At 47.3% G+C, this 20,291-nt stretch overlaps 1 protein-coding gene across 7 annotated transcripts in view; it reads left to right on the top strand.

The window, feature by feature from the left end:
- Positions 1-20,291, top strand: part of psd2 (pleckstrin and Sec7 domain containing 2) — a 301,948-nt gene that overhangs the window by 272,781 nt on the left and 8,876 nt on the right. For all 7 annotated transcript variants that reach the window (XM_085995221.1, XM_085995220.1, XM_085995215.1 and 4 more), the window contains one exon: positions 253-396. In XM_085995221.1, the coding sequence (XP_085851347.1) occupies positions 253-396 (144 nt within the window). The remainder of the gene's footprint in view (positions 1-252; positions 397-20,291) is intronic.

Below are 20,291 nucleotides of genomic sequence, written 5' to 3'. Positions count from 1 at the left end.
GAATTAATAATAATTTGGCATATATGATTTGAATAAGTTTAGAAGCATGTTTTATAACTTCTAATTTTTAATGTGATTTTATTTATGTGTGAAGGTTTGTTTTCAAAGAATTTAGATCACACAAACATGTATTTGTAGACTCCTTTCATCAAACATAAAGCAACAATATTTAGAAAATACTGACTGTTCCTGCATTTATGAGTCACATTCAATTATAAAAACAGCTTGTGATGTATAATGTGTGGCATTTAGGAGGAGCAGCTGAAGTCTCATGAGACCAAGTGGAGACAGATTTCAACCGAATTAGCAGAACACAGCACTCACCCTCCTGAGAAGAATGTCAAATCTAAAGATGCAGAGGAATACAGACTTAAAGAACATTATTTATTATTTGAGGTGAGTATGCTTTTTGACATGTAACCCTGTAAAAAGAATACATATAGGATGTGTGGTGGTGGGCCACTGGACACCAAAAATATGCAACAGCTGATATTACAAGAGAGAGATGCAGCAATCAGGCCATGCATATATTTGGCATTCAAGAGTGTGGTGCCCTGTTATACTTTTAGTACACTGATTAGTCCAATGCAGGACCTACAGTCTCTGTCACAGGTGGGGCAGATGGTGGTTGAAGGGACGGGTGGGTGGGGTGCTTGGATTGACGTGCGCTCCTTGCACTGCCTGCGCTTGGCTTCCGCTTGCTCCCGGCGAAGAGACTCTAGGTGTTCGGCGCCTTCCCGGATGCTTCTCCTCCACTTTGTGCGGTCTTGGGCCAGGGATTCCCAGGTGTCGGTGGGAAACTGTTCAACCTCCGTCGCCTCCAGTTCAGATCCAAGGTCGCCCCAGCCTCTGTTGTCGAATTACAGTATGCAGACGTGCTTGCGTCTGCGCTCACTCGGAGGTCGAACTCCAAACCATCGTCAACACCTTCACTGAAGCGTACGAGAGCATGGGCCTTACACTAAACATCCATAAGACAAAGGTCCTCTACCAACCTGCCCCCACCACACAATGCTGCCCCCCGATTATCAAAATCCATGACAAGGCCTTGGACAATGTGGACCACTTTCCATACCTCGGGAGCCTACTGTCAACAAGGGCAGACATCAACGACGAAGTCCAACACTGCCTTCAGTGTGCCAGTGCAGCCTTCGGTCACCTGAGGAAGAGAGTGTTTGAAGACCAGGACCTCAAACACGGCACTAAGCTCATGGTCTACAGAGCAGCAGTGATACCCACCCTGCTGTATGCATCAGAGACATGGAACATGTACAGCAGGCACCTCAAAGCACTGGAGAGGTACCACCTATTGAATCCGTTGATTCTTAAAGTATGATGTTTTCCAATAACTAGACGGAGGCTGTAAATTAACAATCAACAGGTGTTTACTGGAGGAGGGTAGTCTAAAGACTAACAGTACAGAGGCATGCTCAAGGCTTATATACAGGTGAGGTCACTGCCGGTACTACAGTATACAGGAGCAGTAAAAGTAGTTCTCTCTTAAAGGTACATACACTACAATTCCTCCCCTTTTAGATTAACAGTACCCATAACATTCAAATAACAGTTAACACTTTAACATGCACATTAAGCTGAAATAGTCCATTTATAGATTCAGTCTTTGGGGCGGCTTCCTGATCCTTTCTGGATAGTGCCTTTCCTGAGGTTCTTGTTCTTGGTGCGGAGGCGATTCTGGCTCCCTTTCGTCGGTTAGTTCATCAGCTTCCGCTGCTACTGTTTCTGGGGTAGATGCTACCGGTATGTCGGGTTCATCCCCAGGTACGCGAGACATGGGGTTGACTCGTTCCTGTGACGCTAGGATCTGGTCGACGTGGCGTCTCACAATGTTCTCCCCGACATCCACTGTGTACATTAGTGGCCCCTGCCGTGTGCATATCGTTCCGGGTTGCCATTTCTCTGTTCGGTGGTCGCGGGCCAAGACTGGTTGTCCTACATTGAAGCTCCTTGTCGGCGTCTCATTAATGTGCTGGAATTGTTTATCCTCAACATTCCTTCACACATTTGGTCTGAGCAAATCCAGACGAGATCTCAACCTTTGGTTAAAGAACATCATGGCCGGGGTCTGGTTGGTAACTGCATGTGTCGCATTTCTGTAGGCGAACAGGAAATTGTCCACCTTATGCTGTAGTGGAATTTCATCATCGCACATGGCCCTTATCACCTTTTTAAAGGTTTGTACGAACCTCTCAGCCAATCCATTTGTGGCTGGATGATACGGGGCGGATGTGTAATGCCTTACCCCATTCCTTTTCATAAATTTTCTAAACTCTTCGGACACAAACTGTGGTCCGTTATCAGAGCAAACCTGCTCTGGCAAGCCGTTCTTGGCAAAAATGTTCCGTAGGACTGCAATCGTTTTCTCTGTAGTGGTGGAGGACATTTTGATCACCTCAGGCCATTTCGAGTGCGCATCCACTGCTATTAAGAACATTGAGTCCATGAATGGACCAGCAAAATCAATATGCACCCGTTGCCATGGAGAGGAGGGCCACTCCCATGGGTGTAGAGGGGCATGTGGTGGTGCATTTTGGACCTTCTGGCATCCTGAGCAGCTCTTTGTCAGGTCCTCGATTTGTTGATCGATCCCAGGCCACCACACATAAGCCCTGGCAAGGCTTTTCATTTTCACCCCTCCCAGATGGCCTTCGTGAAGCTCATTGAGCACTCTCTCCCTTAACTTGGGTGGAATTACCACTCGGGATCCACACATCACTGTCCCCTGGCATACTTACAGCTGTTCTCTTCTGGATGAGAATGCTGGCAACACTGAGTCACCATGTTTTGGCCATCCCTTCACCGTCAAATCATATACCCGAGACAGTGTCGGATCATTGCGGGTCTCCTTCTCTATATCCACGTTAGTTACTGGCAATCGTTCAATTATCGACGAATAAAATATTTCGATAGGGTCCACTGCTGGTGCTTCCTCCACAGTAGGCAGTGGCAGGCGTGATATCCCATCAGCGTTTCCATGCTGTTTCGTGCCCTTATACTCTATTTCATATTGGTTCGCCCCTAGAAATTGGGACCATCTTTGTAGCCGTTGTGCAGTCATCACCGGAACGCTCTTCTTTGGATTAAAGATGGAAACAAGTGGTTGGTGGTCAGTCAGCAAGGTGAACTTCTGCCCATGCAGATAGTGGTTGAATTTTTTTACTCCCCATACTAGGCTGAGGGCCTCCCTGTCAATCTGGGCATAGTTGCGCTCGGCTGAGGTTAGTGACCGAGACGCAAAGGCTACTGGCCTCTCCAACCCATCTGGGAATTTGTGCAACAGCACCGCTCCAGTACCATAGGGTGATGCATCACACGCCAACCGAATTGGTAGTGCTGGGTTGAAATGGGCCAACACCTCTTTTGATGTGATCAATTCTTTGCACTTCTGGAAAGCTCGTTTACATTCGTCATTCCACTTCCATGGTACCCCCGTTTGCAGTAGGGTGTTCAGTGGGTGTAATACTGTAGACAAATTTGGTAAGAACTTATGGTATTAGTTCACCAGCCCGAGGAACGACCTCAGTTGTGACACATTTTCCGGTGCTGGAGCCTTGACAACTGCCTCAATCTTTTCAGGGGACTTATGTAACCCTTTTCATCAATAACGTGGCCACAATACGAGATCTGCTTCTGGAAAAACTCGCACTTGTGGCGATTAGCTCATAGCCCATATTCCTTTCATCTAGTGAGCACCTTCTCCAGGTTGGCGAGGTGATCACTGTCATCTTCGCCCGTGACCAGGATGTCGTCCAAATAACACTGGGTCCCTGGAATCCCTTGCAGGACTTGATCCATTGCCCTTTGCCAAATAGCTGGAGCCGATGCTACCCCGAACACCAGCCGGTTGTATTGGTAGAGACCTTTATGAGTGTTGATCGTGAGGTATTGTTTCGAGGCTTCTTCCACCTCCATTTGCAGGTACGCCTGGGCCAGATCAATCTTGGTGAAGCGTTTACCTCCCGATAGCGAGGCGAAAATATCCTCAATCCGTGGAAGTGGATATTGTACCGTGTGAAGGACTGGGTTCACTGTCACCTTAAAATCCCCACAGATGCGGACCTTCTTTGGTTCCCCGGGCGTATTACTCAACGACCTCTTCACTACAGGAACGATGGGTGTAGCCGACTCGCTCCAGTCCACTTTGGACAGTATTCCTGAACGTTCCAACCCTTCCAGCTCTGCTTCGACGGCTGGTCGGATCGCATAAGGCCTGGCCTTAAAAAACTTTGGGCTTGCATTTTCCTCTATTTTAATCGTCGCTGTTATGCCTTTTAATGTTCCGAGTCCCTCCTGGAACACTTCTTGTGTGTCAGTTAGCATTTTTGACAGTCGTCCAGGTATGACGTTGTCATCCCTTTTGGCCTCAACCTTCAGTGCCTGTATGGAATGCCAATCTAATTGTATCTTCCGGATCCATTCATGTCCTAGTAGTGGTGGTCCTCCATCTGGCAATACATATAGGTCCATTTTGGGTATTTCCTGGCCTTTGTATATCACGTTCACCCTTATTTTTCCTTTGGGGTAGACTTTTTGCCCCGTGTACGTCTTCAAGACAATCTCTGTAGCTTTCAAGGGTATATGTGAGAATAGCCACTTGTAGTCTCTTTGGTTTATGACTGTTAGGGCTGATCCTGTGTCCAATTCCATTTCCACTGGACTCCGTCTATCTTGAGCGTGACCCAGATAGTCTGGTGATCCTCCATTTTGATTACCTTATGTAGTTTCAGACAACCCAGCTCCTTGCTTCCGGAGTCTGTATCACTTTTCTGTTCGTCTGAACTACTGTCCATCACCTTATGTACCTTTTTGTACTTCTCCTGTGGAGATTTCTTGCTGCTGGTTTTCTTCCCTGACCTGCAGACTCTTGCTATGTGTCCTGCTTTTCCACACTGTCTGCACACTTGGTCCTTGAACCAACAATCCTTCTGGTCGTGTGTTGTTCTGCCGCAGCGATTACACTTCCCTGCTCCATATGACATTTCATTGGTGCCATATTCTTGCGGTCTCTGTTGTATCTCTGCAGCGCCCCATGCAGCTGCTTCGTGTGATACTGCCATGCTGAAAGCCTTGTCCAGCGTAAGATCCTTTTCTGATAGAAGCCGTTTCTGGGTTACTTCACTTTGAAGCCCACACACAAACTTGTCCCTTAACGTATCTGCTAGTCCCAATCCAAACTGGCAGTGTTTCGATAGCTTGCGCAGTTCCGTTAAGTACTCAGCATTACTTTCATCTTTATGCTGGTTCCTGTTGTGGAACATAAATCTTTCTGCTATCAGCAGCGGTGTGGGGTTTAAGTGATCCTGTAGGATTTCCACTATGCTTTCGAAATTCTTATCCACTGGCTTCTCTGGGGTTATTAGGTTTCGCAGTAAGCCATAAGTTTTTGCACCCATGGAATTTAACAAAACCAGTGCTTTCCTAGCATCCGGCACTTCATTCGCCTTGCAGTACACCTCAATGCGTTCCACATATGTCGCCCGATCTTCGACTTCATTGTCGAACTCAGTGATACTGCCACTCTTCGACATCCCTGGGTGTGATTAACTGTCTAAAATGGCGTCTCCCGCGTTCTCCCTTCTTCTCCGCTGGCACAAAATGGCGTCTCCCGCGCTTTCCTTTCTTCCCGCGCTCGCCCTTCTTCTCCGCTGCGGCTTCTAAAATGGCGTCTCCCGCGCTCTCCCTTCTTCGCGGCTCAATGGCGTCTCCCGCGCTTCCTTTTTTTTTTTTCGCTGACGCTGTTCAGCCCTTGAGCCCTGGCTGCGCTCTGCACGTTCTCCTGTGCTTTACCCTGTCTCTCTTTTTGTTTTCCGTCAACGCCGCTCGGTCTTCAACCCCCCCCGGCTGTGCCCTGTGCGCTTCACCCTCTCTCTTACCCCGTGGTCGACTCCAGCCGCCGCTGTCCTGGAAGGGTCTGCGCTGTACCTGTTGCCAGTCTGTTGCTGGATCGTCGTGGCTGGAGAACCAAGCCCAGCCCTCAACAGCCTCCCCTGCGATGTTCACTCTCTGCCGGATGACTGGGCGGTTGCTCATGGTCGACGCCCGTGCTTCTGGCCTCGACTTTCTTCCACCGTCCTCCTGGAGCGAATCGTTGAAAGGAAATGCAGAGTTGCAGGTAGATTCGAATCGACCTCGTCACCACTATTGAATCCATTGATTCTTAAAGTATGATGTTTTCCAATAACTAGACAGAGGCTGTAAATTAACAATCAACAGGTGTTTACTGGAGGAGGGTAGTCTAAAAACTAACAGTACAGAGGCATGCTCAAGGCTTATATACAGGTGTGGTCACTGCCGGCACTACAGTGTACAGGAGCAGTAAAAGTAGTTCTCTCTTAAAGGTACATACACTACACCACCAATGCTGCCTCTGCAAGATCCTGCAAATCCATTGGCAGGATAGGCGCACCGACATCAGTGTTCTTGCTCAGGCCAACATCCCCAGCATTGAAGCTTTGACCACGCTCGATCAGCTCCGATGGACGGGTCACATTGTCCACATGCCCGATACGAAACTCCCAAAACAAGCGCTCTACTCGGAGCTCCGAAACGGCAAGAGAGCCCCAGGTGGGCAGAGGAAACGCTTCAAGGACACCCTCAAAGCCTCCTTGAAAAAGTGTAACATCCCCACCGACACCTGGGAATCCCTGGCCCAAGACCGCATAAAGTGGAGGAGAAGCACCTGGGAAGGTGCCGAACACCTCGAGTCTCTTCACCGGGAGCAAGCGGAAGCGAAGCGCAGGCAGCGCAAGGAGCGCACATCAACCCAAGCACCCCACCTACCCGTCCCTTCAACCACCGTCTGCCCCACCTGTGACAGAGACTGTAGGTCCCACATTGGACTAATCAGTCACCTGCGAACTCATTTTAATGTGGAAGCAAGTCATCCTCGGTTCCGAGGGACTGCCTAAGAAGGAGGATACTTTTGAAAGCCTTCTGTTTAAGCCACTTGAAAGTGGTGTTAAATAGAGGTATTTCCACCTATTTAAAAAATGTGATCAACGTTTATATGCACATTGTTGAAGCAGGATAAGTCATGGTGTAAAATGGTGAAGTAAGTCGCTTTTCGGTTTCTATTTGTAGCATCGTTGTAAATGCATTCAAAAAGGACATATTTATGATTTTGTCACATTCTTCCTCCAATGTGGTAAAAACTGAGCCTTTGGACATCAAATGGCTGATTCCCCGATTGGGCAGTCGCACTAAGAAGCAGTGTTTGCTGGAGTATAGCTGAAGAAATCGAGAACCTGCACCTTCAATTTTCCACCATTTAAATTTATAAATGGAAAATCATACCTGAAGTCCCATGATTTCCTGATCAGTGCTTTCTGTGAGCATCACTCCTTGCCAGGATCACCCAATTAGGAAATGAGCCCTCAAATAACAAAAGATCTGATCATGTTCAATAAATTTTATGAGCCACTTTCATGGTATCAAAATACTGATAGACAATAATCTGCAATGTAATAGATTACTTTAGTTGTGGTTTTGCAATCTCTCAGTTTAGAGATAATTTTACACAAGAATGTGATGTTCTTTCAATCTATGATCGGTGTTCAATGATAATCTTTCATTGTCATGTATGGATTCATTCCCCCATTCTCTTAATAGCATCATGCATTCATTTTACTAATGGTAAAGCATGTGTGACTGAATAATTAATTGTTAAAATTCTGTTCTGTAACATCATACACAGTAATACATACTTAGATTTGTTCTATCCTGGTTCTACTTGAAGCCGTTTGCAAAATTAATCAAATTTATTGGCTGCAAAATAAACCTGCAGAGAGCAATCTCTTCAGGACATTGATAACTTATGTGCAGGTCACTTTAGTGATCAAGGCTAGAAATTTCTGTAGGTTCACAGTGTAGTGCATGTACCCGTCTACCTTTAAGAGAACTATTGTATGTAACCGTTCGCCTTTAAGAGAACTATTTTAGGTGTGGCACTACTTTGTTTGGCTTCTGTATACTGTAATACCGACGGTGACCACACCAGTATATAAGTGTTGTGTCAGGATTTATTGGGCAGATTCGCCCTGACCTTCGAATAGTAAAGTCCTGTTTAAGTTACTCTTGGAGTCTGTGTATTACTTCGCTATACAACCCACAGACTTTACAGTGGTGACGAGTCCGATCGTACCCTGCGGCAACAATACTTCCGAAGCAGTTAACGAGCGTCGAGAAGAGGCAACCGCCCTCGTCATTCTGCTGGGAGAAAACTCGAGTCTGCAGAGCTGGAAAGGAGGAAGAATTCAGAGACAAAGACTTCCATCAGCAACAGGCACTGACTGTCCCTTCTGCCACGGTGAGGAGTGAGCCGATCAGCACGAGAAGCAAGCCGGCCACGGTGACTGTGAGTAAGGGAAAAGTAAAAAGAATAACCGGAGGATAAGGGCGGTGCACTCGACCACGGTCGAGGGGGAAAGGAGCCGGACAGAAGTCGGGCCCAGAGGCGCTGAGACTGGGGCAGCGTGGAGCAAGGAAGCCGCGGTACAGACAGGCTGGGGACGCAACGGCGTCGTGAGACAGCTAGACCGCGACCGGCGAAAAAGGCCGGGCAGCGACCGAAGCCACGAAGCGCTGCGACCGGGAGCGTAGGCGCGGGAAGATATAAAAACTCAGCCGCAGCCGGGGAGGGAAGCTCCGGACTGCGAGAGGGCTGGGAGGCGCGATTGGGAGCCGAGCGAGCGGGAGAGGCAGAGCCGACCAAGGGAGACTGAGCGAGAGCCAGTCCAGCGGCTGAAGCTGTTCGCCGTCAACGGGGGGTACCCAGCGCCGGTAGAGCCGAGCGAGCGGGAGAGAGACAGAGCCCGAGCAAGGGGAACTGAGCGAGAACCAGCCCAGCGGCTGAAACTGTTCGCCGTCAACGGGGTGTACCCAGCGCCGGTTGCCCTGCCGAGAAAAGGGAAAGCACTGAAGCCGACGCGCAGGCTGTGAACCTGAAAGCCAGCGGCCGTCGCCCGTGGGGAAAGTGTACCCCTCCCGCTAGGGAAGAAACGCGGGAAGCCGCCATTAGGCGGGGAAGAAGACAGAAGCGGGAAACCGCCATTGAAGTGGGCGGGGAGAGAAGATAAGCGCGGGAAACCGCCATTTTCGCGGGAACCGCCATCTTGGAAAAAAAAAGAAAAGAAAATTTAAAGAAATAATTCGTGGTGTTATCAGGAAGAGAGGAAGATGCCTAAGTGTGGTAACATCAACGATTTTAATTCCGAGGTAGAAGACTGGGCCACGTATGTGGAACGCATTGAGATCTATTGTGAGGCCAATAAAATAGAAGAAGATGACAAAGCTATAACCTTGCTAAACTCGATGGGCGCGAAGACATACGGGCTCTTGAAGCATCTACTATCACCAGCTAAACCGGCGGATCAGACTTTCGATGATATTGTGGCTGTTCTGAAGGATCACTTGAACCCCACACCGTTGCTGTTGGCGGAACGATTCAAATTCTATGCGAGAACGCAACGGAAAGACGAAAGCAACGCAGAATACTTGGTCGAACTGCGTAGACTAGAGAAATACTGCCAGTTTGGAGGGAATCTGACAGAGGCATTGCGAGACAAGTTCGTGTGCGGATTGGCAAAGGAAGGAACGCAAAAGCGACTACTCGAAGAGAACGACCTTACACTTGACAGGGCTGTCCTTATTGCAGCCTCGCACGAAGCCACAGCGAAGGGAACTGCGGAAATGCAGCTAAAGACAGCGGCACTCAGTGCGGATCAAATTACCTCGACAACAACAAAATGTTATCGTTGTGGGAAGACAACACACGACCAGAACCAATGCTGGTTTAAGAACCAGGAATGTAGGAAATGTGGCAAACTGGGTCACATAGCTAAGGTATGCCGGTCAGGGAAGAAGACCAACAACCAAAGGACCAACAACCAAAGGAAGCCATCACAGGAAAAGTACAACAAGGTACACAAGGTGGCTGAGAAGAGTTCAGACGAACAGAATTCGGACTCAGACCCAAACGGCCAGGAGCTGGGTAGTCTGAGAATTCACAATGTGAGTAAGGAAGCTGACCTACAAACTATCTGGGTCATGCTAAAAATAGCTGGAGTCCAAGTGAAAATGGAGTTGGACACTGGATCAGCTCTATCAGTCATAAATCGAAGGGATTACCACCAGCTATTCTCACATATACCCTTAAGAGATACCAAGTTCGCATTGCAGACATACACAGGGCATAAAGTATACCCCATGAGAAAGATAAGAGTCAAGGTGAGAGATAGGGGTAAAGAACACCCAAGAATGAACTTATACGTACTACCTGAGGGAGGACCACCACTTCTAGGATGGGAGTGGATCAAGAAAATAGACATGGAATGGCACTATCTAAAAGCCATAACGAGTGAGGACTCGGTGCAGACAATCAGCTCAGATTCTGAATCGGATGACGATAAGACCAACCCAAATGTGAAAGACAAGGCTAAAATGGACTTGCCGACTAAGGTTGGAAAAACGAAGGCATGCAGAAAGGCTTATGCTCCAGAGAAGAACAAAGTTTCAGAACAGATCTCCACCGAACAACGACAACATAGTTTGACAGAGAATTCTGAGTCTGTTCAGTTTAAGGACATATCCATGACGGAAGAACACCGAGCTCGGACTCAACTTTATTTCAAATTACGACAACAATTAGAACAATTGAGTTACCGTCTCGTACAAGAGATGAAAACAATGAAAAAGTTCTATGACACCGAATGGGAGAATCTGGAAAGACAACAGAAGCAGCTAGCTCAAGCAGAGAGCGACCATAGAGCCATTGTGACCAATCACCGATCACATCTCCCTTATGATGTTCAGGAGTTAGAATATTTGCAGAAAGAAGCAAATGAAGAGGAATCTTCAGGAAGCCAGGATTTTATTCCAGTTCTTCTCTACGACTCCTTACAAGCAGAGTTTGAGAAGTTGAAGGAACAGTATGAACAGGCCCAGGCTACAATCCTGGAGGGGGTTAACTCGGCAACCTCCGAAAAGCTAGTTTCAGTGGAAGCATATGAGCAACTAAAGGTTGAACATGAGCAAGAAGTCCAAAGGCTGCAGGAAATTCTTGATGAGCTCAAGGCCAAGACAGACTCATCGGTAGAAGTTCCATCCATAGATGAGAAATTAGAGGTGAAAGACATGGCAGAACATGAAAGTCAAGATGTCCAAGAACTCATAAAAATATTGAAGGAAACCCAAGACAAATATGAGGCGGCAATGACCGAGGTTCAACAACTTGAAGAACAGATTCAACTGGGAATTCTTTCAGTGAAAGAAAAGGCAACTGTAAGAAACACAGAGACTGTAAGAATGGCCCCTGAACATGAGCTAGAGAGCATCAAGGCGCAGCTTCTCCGAGCGCTTAAAGCCAAAGTACAAGAGGAAAAAAAGGTGAAAGCATTGGAGGAAAAGGTGGATGAAATGGAGAAGACTCTGATCCACAGGGTCCCCGTGGAAGAGTTAACAGTCAGCCAACTCCTTCATATGCTGAGACAAGACTCTGCAATGGGAACCATTTGAACACGAGCTTCAATCTTCAAAGGGAAGGGGTTCGGAGCTCTCAAAAGTTTGGGGAATAGTTCAGGTTGCAACACAGATTTTACGGGGCTGCCGAAAGTACGCTGAATCACGTCAATGTGAACTACAGAATGTTGAAACAGCTGCTCCAGTAGAAGGATTGAATAGCCCGATCAATCAATCCCCGATGGAAGGGGAAGTATTGGAATCACAAATGAGGTCATTAGTGAAGGATTGGCAGGAAACCCAGGAAGAGCGGGATGAATATGAACGCATGAAGAAGTCTCTTCAGGAAAGATGTCTAGGGAGGGAACAACAGTCGGCTAACGTCCAGTTGGGTAAGGAAGAAGTAGCAGGCCCTCTCGCTAGACTAGCTCAGGATGACACCGAATATTACCATGACCTGTTGAGTGACACGGAATATTACGATGACTTGGTCTGCCCAGCTTGTGATGAAAACTCCCAAAGTGCAGAAATCAGGATGAAGCACTTAAAGTCTAAGGAACATAGGGAGATGGTGGCGCTACAGCTGGCAGCGGATAAGGGAGCCCCGAGAGGCTCCAAGAAGCAGAAAAGAAAAAGACGAAGCAGAAGACGATAACCATCTAAATCATTATCACTTCTATCAGATCATGCACGTGGGCCCTACGAAGGGGGCCAAATCAGTTGGAAAGTAGGAAAAATTACCAAGGCAGTCCAGCTGTTTGTAAAAGTCAGCACTGCTGGTTCAGCAGGACGGAAGTTCAAGCTGTTAAGCCAAGGGAAAGACTATTGGATGAGTCACGCTAGAAATGTGAACCGGCTACACCACAGAGATGTTGTTCGGACCGAGTCAAGACCAGAGACTGAATCTGTGAACTGTTCCCGCAGAGACTGAATCTGTGAACTGTTTCCCGCAGAGACTATATCTGTGAATTGTTTTACATGCAGTTGATTATATGTTATGTTTAATGGGGAATAAGTATGTTGTAAGCTAAAAAGGGAGGATTGTAGTGTATGTACCCGTCTACCTTTAAGAGAACTATTGTATGTAACCGTTCGCCTTTAAGAGAACTATTTTAGGTGTGGCACTACTTTGTTTGGCTTCTGTATACTGTAATACCGACGGTGACCACACCAGTATATAAGTGTTGTGTCAGGATTTATTGGGCAGATTCGCCCTGACCTTCGAATAGTAAAGTCCTGTTTAAGTTACTCTTGGAGTCTGTGTATTACTTCGCTATACAACCCACAGACTTTACACACAGCTTTCAGTGAAGAGAGTTAGGATAACGATGCCATGAAAATCATGAGCTACAAAATCATGGGATCCCTACTAGCGATGTTCTTTCTCACAAAGAATATGAGAGTTTCATTAGGCAGCCAAATTCTATGAAAGTAACAGTATAATAAACCAGCCTGTGCATTTCATGCTTTCTCATCCCATTCCGGCCCAGCTCTGAGCTTGCCCTTCTCAAATGGGGGTTACAGCCCAGTAAGCTAATCTCTTGATGGGAAGGATTTCCCTTAATGTAGACTTTTTTTTCCTGCTTTTCAATAAGCATAATCTGGAGATTGCATTCAGTGCTCCTCCTGTCAGGACACAGGATGTCAGGCAAGAGGATGAAGAAGAACAACGAAAGCATTCCAGAGAGGTCAGCTAGCACCAGAACTGGACTGCCCATACCATTATGCTACCAACAGTATCTACAGACCCACACATGGCTACACAGTATTCCACAGCCTTAAATTTGGCAAGGCAAAGGCACTTACCCCTGTGTCATTTGCTGCAAGGAGACTCACAGTCAACCAGCACCATAGCGGCAGTGTAGTCGAGGTCACCATCATCCTCATATTTTATGTCTCCAGCTATTTGCAGACTACCATGGGGAATATCTGTAGTATCAGTCAATTCATTGTCCGTAGATGTGTTAATAAGGCGACTGAGATGTTGTTCAGCACGGCCAACGCTTTTATCTTCTTTTTCCACTGAGTAGTAACAGCAGTATGACAATTCACTGCACTGCAGAATTTCTCAAAGTTCAGGGGTTCATTGATGGAACTCATTCTGCTATACAGACCCTTTGGCACAATGTAATGGGCTACATGAACAGAAAGGAAGAAAGAAAGACTTGCATTTATATAGCGCCTTTCACAACCAACGGACATCTCAAAGCGCTTTACAGCCAATGAAGTACTTTTTGGAGTGTAGTCACTGTTGTAATGTGGGAAATGCGGCAGCCAATTTGTGCACAGCAAACTCCCACAAACAGCAATGTAATAATGACCTGATAATCTGTTTTTGTTATGTTGGTTGAGGGATAAATATTGGCCAGGAAACCGGGGATAACTCCCCTGCTCTTCTTCGAAGTAGTGCCATGGGATCTTTTACATCCACCTGAGAGAGCAGACGGGGCCTCGGTTTAATGTCTCAGCCGAAAGACGGCACCTCTGACAGTACAGCACTCCTTCAGCACTGCACTGGAGTGTCAGCCTAGCTTTATGTGCTCAAATCCCTGGAGTATGACTTGAACCCACAACCTTCTAACTCAGAGACGCATGTGCTACCAACTGAGCCACAGCTAACCCCTGAAAGTGCATTAACCCCAATCGATGTGTATTAGTCCCAATCGATGTGCAGTGTGTGCACCGTATCATGCAAGTCGATGAACAATTCGTAGGCAGCAGACACAGGCCTACAGATTTATGGCGCCATCCCATTTTTCAGGTACCTAAGCATCGAATATGGCGAGCGGGGCATGCATGCTCATTGCGCATAAGAAGTGCGCCGCCTGGCATATTGGATCCGGCTGCTCCTAAGGTGTCCAGGGCGCACGCCAAAACGATTTAAAGCGATGAATAAAATATTCAAATTAGGGTCTTAGGGTGCTAACGGGAGGTGCAAAGCAACTGAATTTTTAGGCCTCTGATTTTAAAAGCCTCCTCAAAATCAATTTTTTGACCTTGCTTTTACCATCTAACTTTTTTAATATTGCTCAATGTCAATTTTATGTCAGTGATCTGCCTTGGGCTGTTTCCTATGTTAAAGGCACTATATAAATGTCACTTGTACTGAAGACCTGTGCCAGTGGAGCTCTGCTGCATTCGTTCCATGGGTAAACTGTAGTCCAGGGAGGTTGTCCTGCACGTGCCTAATAACCTTCTCCACACTCCTAGCCAGACTTTGTAAGGTTTTGACTAATGACTTCTTTAGAAAATTCTGCTGCGAGAGCAATCTCCTTTCATCAGTAGTACTGTGAGGTCTGAATCCTTAGGTTCTGCAGCCAAAGAAGGAACTGAGCTAAACTCCCAGCTAGGAGGTTCCTGTTTCTCCACTGCCACTGCCACTGCCACTTACATTTCATCACTGATACCTCCTTAAGCTCACTATATAAATCCTCCTGGATGGGTGTAACTCTACTGGTACTTGTGAAAAATGGTGAAAATGACACCGGGTGCTGAGGTGCAGGTGTCCTTTGGGCTACAAGCTGACTAAATTTCCTTTAATACAAAAACAGAAGAGGATCTTATGTTACAATGCCCAGGTGTAACAGAGACCTTCAATCAGGCCCCACATTGCAACATATTTGAGTAGATTTTCAACTTGCCGCCCGGGCATAAAACTAGCTTTGTGGCTTAGCAACCAGTTATAGTAACCAGCTATAGCATCCGCCCGCATTTCATTTCTATTGAAATCAATAGAAATGAAAATCGGATGATTTCTATAACAGGTGATACCACAACACCAGTTTTACACCCAGGCGGCAAGTTGAAAGTGTTCCCTATTTTGTGTGATAATTTTGTGCTTTAGTGGATGCCTGTGAGTGAATAAAGGAAAAAGATGAAAAGCAAATGGTACTAACCCTGAGCTAGGGGAAATCTCTCCCGAGACTATCCCTCACTCCTTCCTGCCTAAAATAGTACACAAAGAAATTTAGTACGAGTGCACTAAGCATTGATAACTGAATTTGCCAGAGCATATGCACCCTAATATCATTCAGTTGTGGTTCTCTAGTGTTGTGTATGTACCTTTAAGGGAATAACTGGTCTTAGACTGCAGTACCGGCAGTGACCACCCCTGTATAAAAGGCCCTAGCAGGCTTCTGTAGTTTCAGTACCAGGTTGTCTCCATTTAGTAAAGACTTGTTATAATCAACTCCTGCAGTCCGTGTCTCAATTATACACAGACATAATACTGGCGACGAGCAGATACGAACTTACCTACAGTCTGCACCACCTCATGGGGATCCATCCCTGAAGCGAAGTTATCAGAGGTCGAGGCCAGAAGGAAGAAAGAAACAGTAGAAACGGGCGTCGACCGTGGGCATCCGCCTCTGAGTCAGCGGAGTTGAAGATTTGCAGGAGAGGCTGTCGAGAGCGGGGCTTGGTTATCCTGTTGATGGTGCTTCAGCTAATCGGGCTGGTGGCAGGTAGTACACTGATCTTTCCTGGGCTGCGGCGGTCTAGAGCTCGAGCGGGTGGCTTGCAACGGGGCCGAGCAGCGTTGTCGGGAAGAGGAGAGAGAGAGAGGGTGGAGCACACAGGGTGCGGCCGGTGCTACGAAGCCGGGCAACGTACAGACCCGAGAAGAGGGAGGCAAGAGTCCCGCAGGGTTGTTCCGACGACGGGGAAATAATAAAAAAAATTAAACGCGCAGAAAGCCGCGAGGAGCTGCAGTTTGCCACGGAAACCGCGGAGAGCGGCGTTAGCAGCAGCACGGGGGAAAGTGCGCGAAGACCATAGGGCATCGCCATCAAGGCATAAAACACCAGCAACAGCGCTAGCAACAGCGGAGAAGACAGAAAGCGCGGGAGGCGCCATCTTAATCCAGCGGGGAGAAGGCAAAGCGCGGGAGGCGCCATTTTGTTCAATCGGGGAAGAAGGCAAAGCGCGGGAGGCGCCATCTTAGATTTCCAAGATGCCGAAGACTGGCTATATCACTGCCTTCGATAATGCAATAGAAGACTGGACCACGTATGTGGAAAGAGTCGAGGTATATTGCGAGGCAAACGAAGTAGCCGATGAGAAAAAGGCATCGGTACTGCTAAACTTAATGGGCGCAAGAACGTACGGCCTATTGCGGGACCTGATTACTCCAGCCAAACCGAAGGCGAAGAGTTTTAATGAAATTGTTGCTATCCTACAGGAACACCTAAATCCTGCACCACTGCTGATAGCAGAAGATTTAAATTCCACAGGAGAAATCAGCATAAAGATGAGAGCAATGCTGATTACCTTACGGAACTACGCAAGCTATCAAAGCACTGCCAGTTCGGAGCAGGACTGGCAGATACCCTACGGGACAAATTTGTCTGTGGGCTCCTGAGTGAAGGAACCCAGAAGAGGTTACTCTCAGAGAAAGAGCTGACGCTAGATAAGGCTTTCAGCATGGCAGTATCGTACGAAGCAGCAGCAAGGGGAGCTGCGGAAATACAGCAAAAGCCACAGGAATACGGCACCCACGAAATGACACGGGGACTTGCAAAATGTTATCGCTGCGGCAGAACAACCCATGACCAGAAGGACTGCTGGTCCAAGGACAAAATATGCAGGCAATGCGGAAAGATGGGACACATTACACGAGTTTGCAGGTCTGGGAAGAAGACCAACGACAACAAAAAGGCTACTAAGGAACCGTACAGGAAAGTACAAAAGATGACGGACAGTAGTTCCGAAGACCAGATGAGCGATAGGGAATCCGGGAACAAGAGACTAAGCTGTCTCAAACTTCACAACGTAATTGCAAAAGAGGATCACCGAACAATTTGGGTCACCCTCACGATAGCAGGGTCCCAAGTCAAAATGGAATTGGATACAGGATCAGCTCTAACCTTCATGAATCGACAAGACTATGAGCGGCTATTCTCACACATACCCTTGAAAGAGACATCCATTGTCTTGAAGACGTATATGGGGCAAAAAGTATACCCCAGAGGAAAAATAAAGGTGCCTGTCGAATACAACGGCAAGGAAATACGGAAATTGTATCTCTACATTCTGCAAGATGGTGGACCACCGTTATTGGGACGTGAATGGATCAGAAAGATAAGTTTAGACTGGCACTCCATTCAGGCACTGACGGTGGCTGGTAAAAAGGATGACAACGTCACTCCTGGACGATTGTCAACAATCTTAGCTAACGCCAAAGAGGTATTTCAACGAGAACTGGGCACTCTTAAAGGCGTAACCGCCTCGATAAAAATAGAAGAGAATGCAATTCCCAAGTTTTTCAAAGCAAGACCGGTACCATATGCAATTCGCCCAGCCGTCGAGGCAGAGCTGGAGAATCTGGAGAATGCAGGCGTGTTATCTAAGGTAGACTGGAGCGAGTGGGCGACACCCATCATTCCTGTCATGAAGAAAACGTTAAACAATAAGTCTGAGGAGCCAAGGAAGGTTCGCTTCTGTGGGGACTTCAAGGTGACGGTGAACCCAGTCCTTCACACAGTACAATATCCTCTTCCAAGGATAGAAGATATCTTCGCCTCACTATCTGGAGGGAAGCGTTTTACAAAAATTGACCTAGCACAAGCATATTTGCAGATGGAGGTTGAAGAATCCTCTAGGAAGTATCTCACGATAAACACTCACAAAGGTCTTTACCAGTATAATCGACTGGTATTCGGAGTAGCATCAGCTCCGGCGATATGGTAAAGAGCGATGGAACAAGTCCTGCGAGGGATTCCGGGGACTCAGTGTTACTTGGACGACATCCTAGTGACAGGTGAAGATGACAGTGAACACCTTGCCAACCTAGAGCAGGTGCTCACTAGACTACGTGAACATGGGCTACGAGCCAATCGCCCCAAGTGCGAGTTTTTTAAGAAACAGATATCGTATTGTGGCCACGTGATTGATGAAGAGGGGTTACATAAGTCCCCTGACAAAATTGAAGCGGTAGTTAAGGCTCCAGCGCCTGAAAATGTGTCGCAACTGAGGTCATTCCTCGGATTGGTGAATTACTACCATAAGTTTTTGCTGAATTTGTCCACAATTCTGCACCCACTGAACGCCCTACTACAAACGGGAGTAGCATGGAAATGGAGCGATGAATGTAAGCGGGCCTTTCAGAAGAGTAAGGACCTAATCACTTCAAGAGAAGTATTGGCTCACTACAACCCATCACTACCGATAAGACTGGCGTGTGATGCGTCTCCCTACGGCATTGGGGTGGTGCTGTCACATAAATTCCTTGATGGTTCAGAGAGGCCGATAGCTTTTGCGTCACGCTCGTTAACTTCAGCCGAGCGTAACTACGCCCAGATTGACAGAGAGGCCCTCAGCCTGGTGTGGGGGGTGAAGAAGTTCAATCACTACCTGCACGGTCAGAAATTTACTCTACTAACTGATCATCAACCTCTTGTCTCCATTTTCAACCCTCAGAAGGGCGTACCGATAATGACAGCACAACGGCTACAGAGGTGGTCCCTTTTCCTAGGGGCACACCAATATGACATCGAGTACAAAGGAACTAAACAGCATGGGAATGCTGATGGATTGTCGCGCCTACCGTTGCCGACGGTGGAAGAAGAACTTGCAGTGGATCCAGTGGAGATATTCCACTCGACCATAGTCGAATGTCTCCCTGTGACGAATGCAAACATAGAAAAGGAAACACGAAATGACCCGACACTCTCCTGGGTCTATGATTTAATGGTGAAGGGATGGCCAGCACATGGCGAACCACTGCTGCCAGCATTCTCACCGAGAAGAGAACAGCTGTCAGTGTGCAGAGGAACCTTGATGTGTGGATCCAGAGTAGTAATCCCACCCAAATTGAAGGATAGAGTGCTCAATGAGCTTCATGAGGGTCATCTGGGAGGGGTAAAAATGAAGAACTTAGCGAGAGCGTTTGTGTGGTGGCCGGGAATCGATAGAGAAATCGAAGAGATGACCAAGAGCTGTACAGGATGCCAGAAGGTCCAAAACGCCCCACCACAAGCCCCTCTACATCCATGGGAGTGGCCCTCATCTCCATGGCAAAGGGTGCACATTGATTTTGCTGGTCCATTTATGGACTCGATGTTTTTAATTGTGGTGGATGCACATTCAAAGTGGCCAGAGGTAATAAAAATGTCCTCAACCACCACAGAAAAAACTATTACAGTCTTACGAACCATATTCGCCAGGAATGGGCTGCCTGAACAGATTTGCTCCGACAATGGACCACAGTTTGTGTCTGAAGAGTTCCGGAGGTTCTTAAAGAACAATGGTGTTAAGCATTACACATCCGCCCCATATCATCCAGCCACTAATGGATTGGCCGAGAGGTTCGTTCAAACATTCAAGAAGGCTATCAAGGCAATGTGTAATGAAGATATACTCCTACAACACAAGGTGGATAACTTCTTGTTTGCCTATCGGAATGCGACACATACGGTTACCAACCAAACTCCAGCCATGATGTTCTTCAATCGAAGACTACGATGCCGCTTGGATTTGGTTAAGCCAAACGTCAGAAGAGATGTGGAGAACAGGCAGTTTCAGAATATGAATGAAAGGCCGACCAGGAGTTTTAAGATAGGTCAACCAGTTTTGGCCCGGGACTACCGCACAGAGAAATGGCAGCCAGGAACGATCTGTACACGGCAAGGACCTCTAATGTATACCGTGGACGTTGGAGAGAGCATTGTAAGACGCCATGCTGACCAGATTCTAGAGTCACTGGAAAACGTCAACTCCACACCATGATCTGATATACCTGGCGATGAAACCGAAGTACCAATTGCATCTACCGCAGAATCGGTGATATTGGAAGCAGACGAACCAAACAGCGACATTGATCC

The sequence above is a fragment of the Somniosus microcephalus genome, chromosome 8, assembly GCF_052327205.1.
Source record: "Somniosus microcephalus isolate GS21.2 chromosome 8, FLI_Smic_1.0, whole genome shotgun sequence".
NCBI lineage: Eukaryota > Metazoa > Chordata > Chondrichthyes > Squaliformes > Somniosidae > Somniosus > Somniosus microcephalus.
Note: the sequence above shows the minus strand (reverse complement) of the source record. Positions and strands in the feature narration are given on the sequence as shown.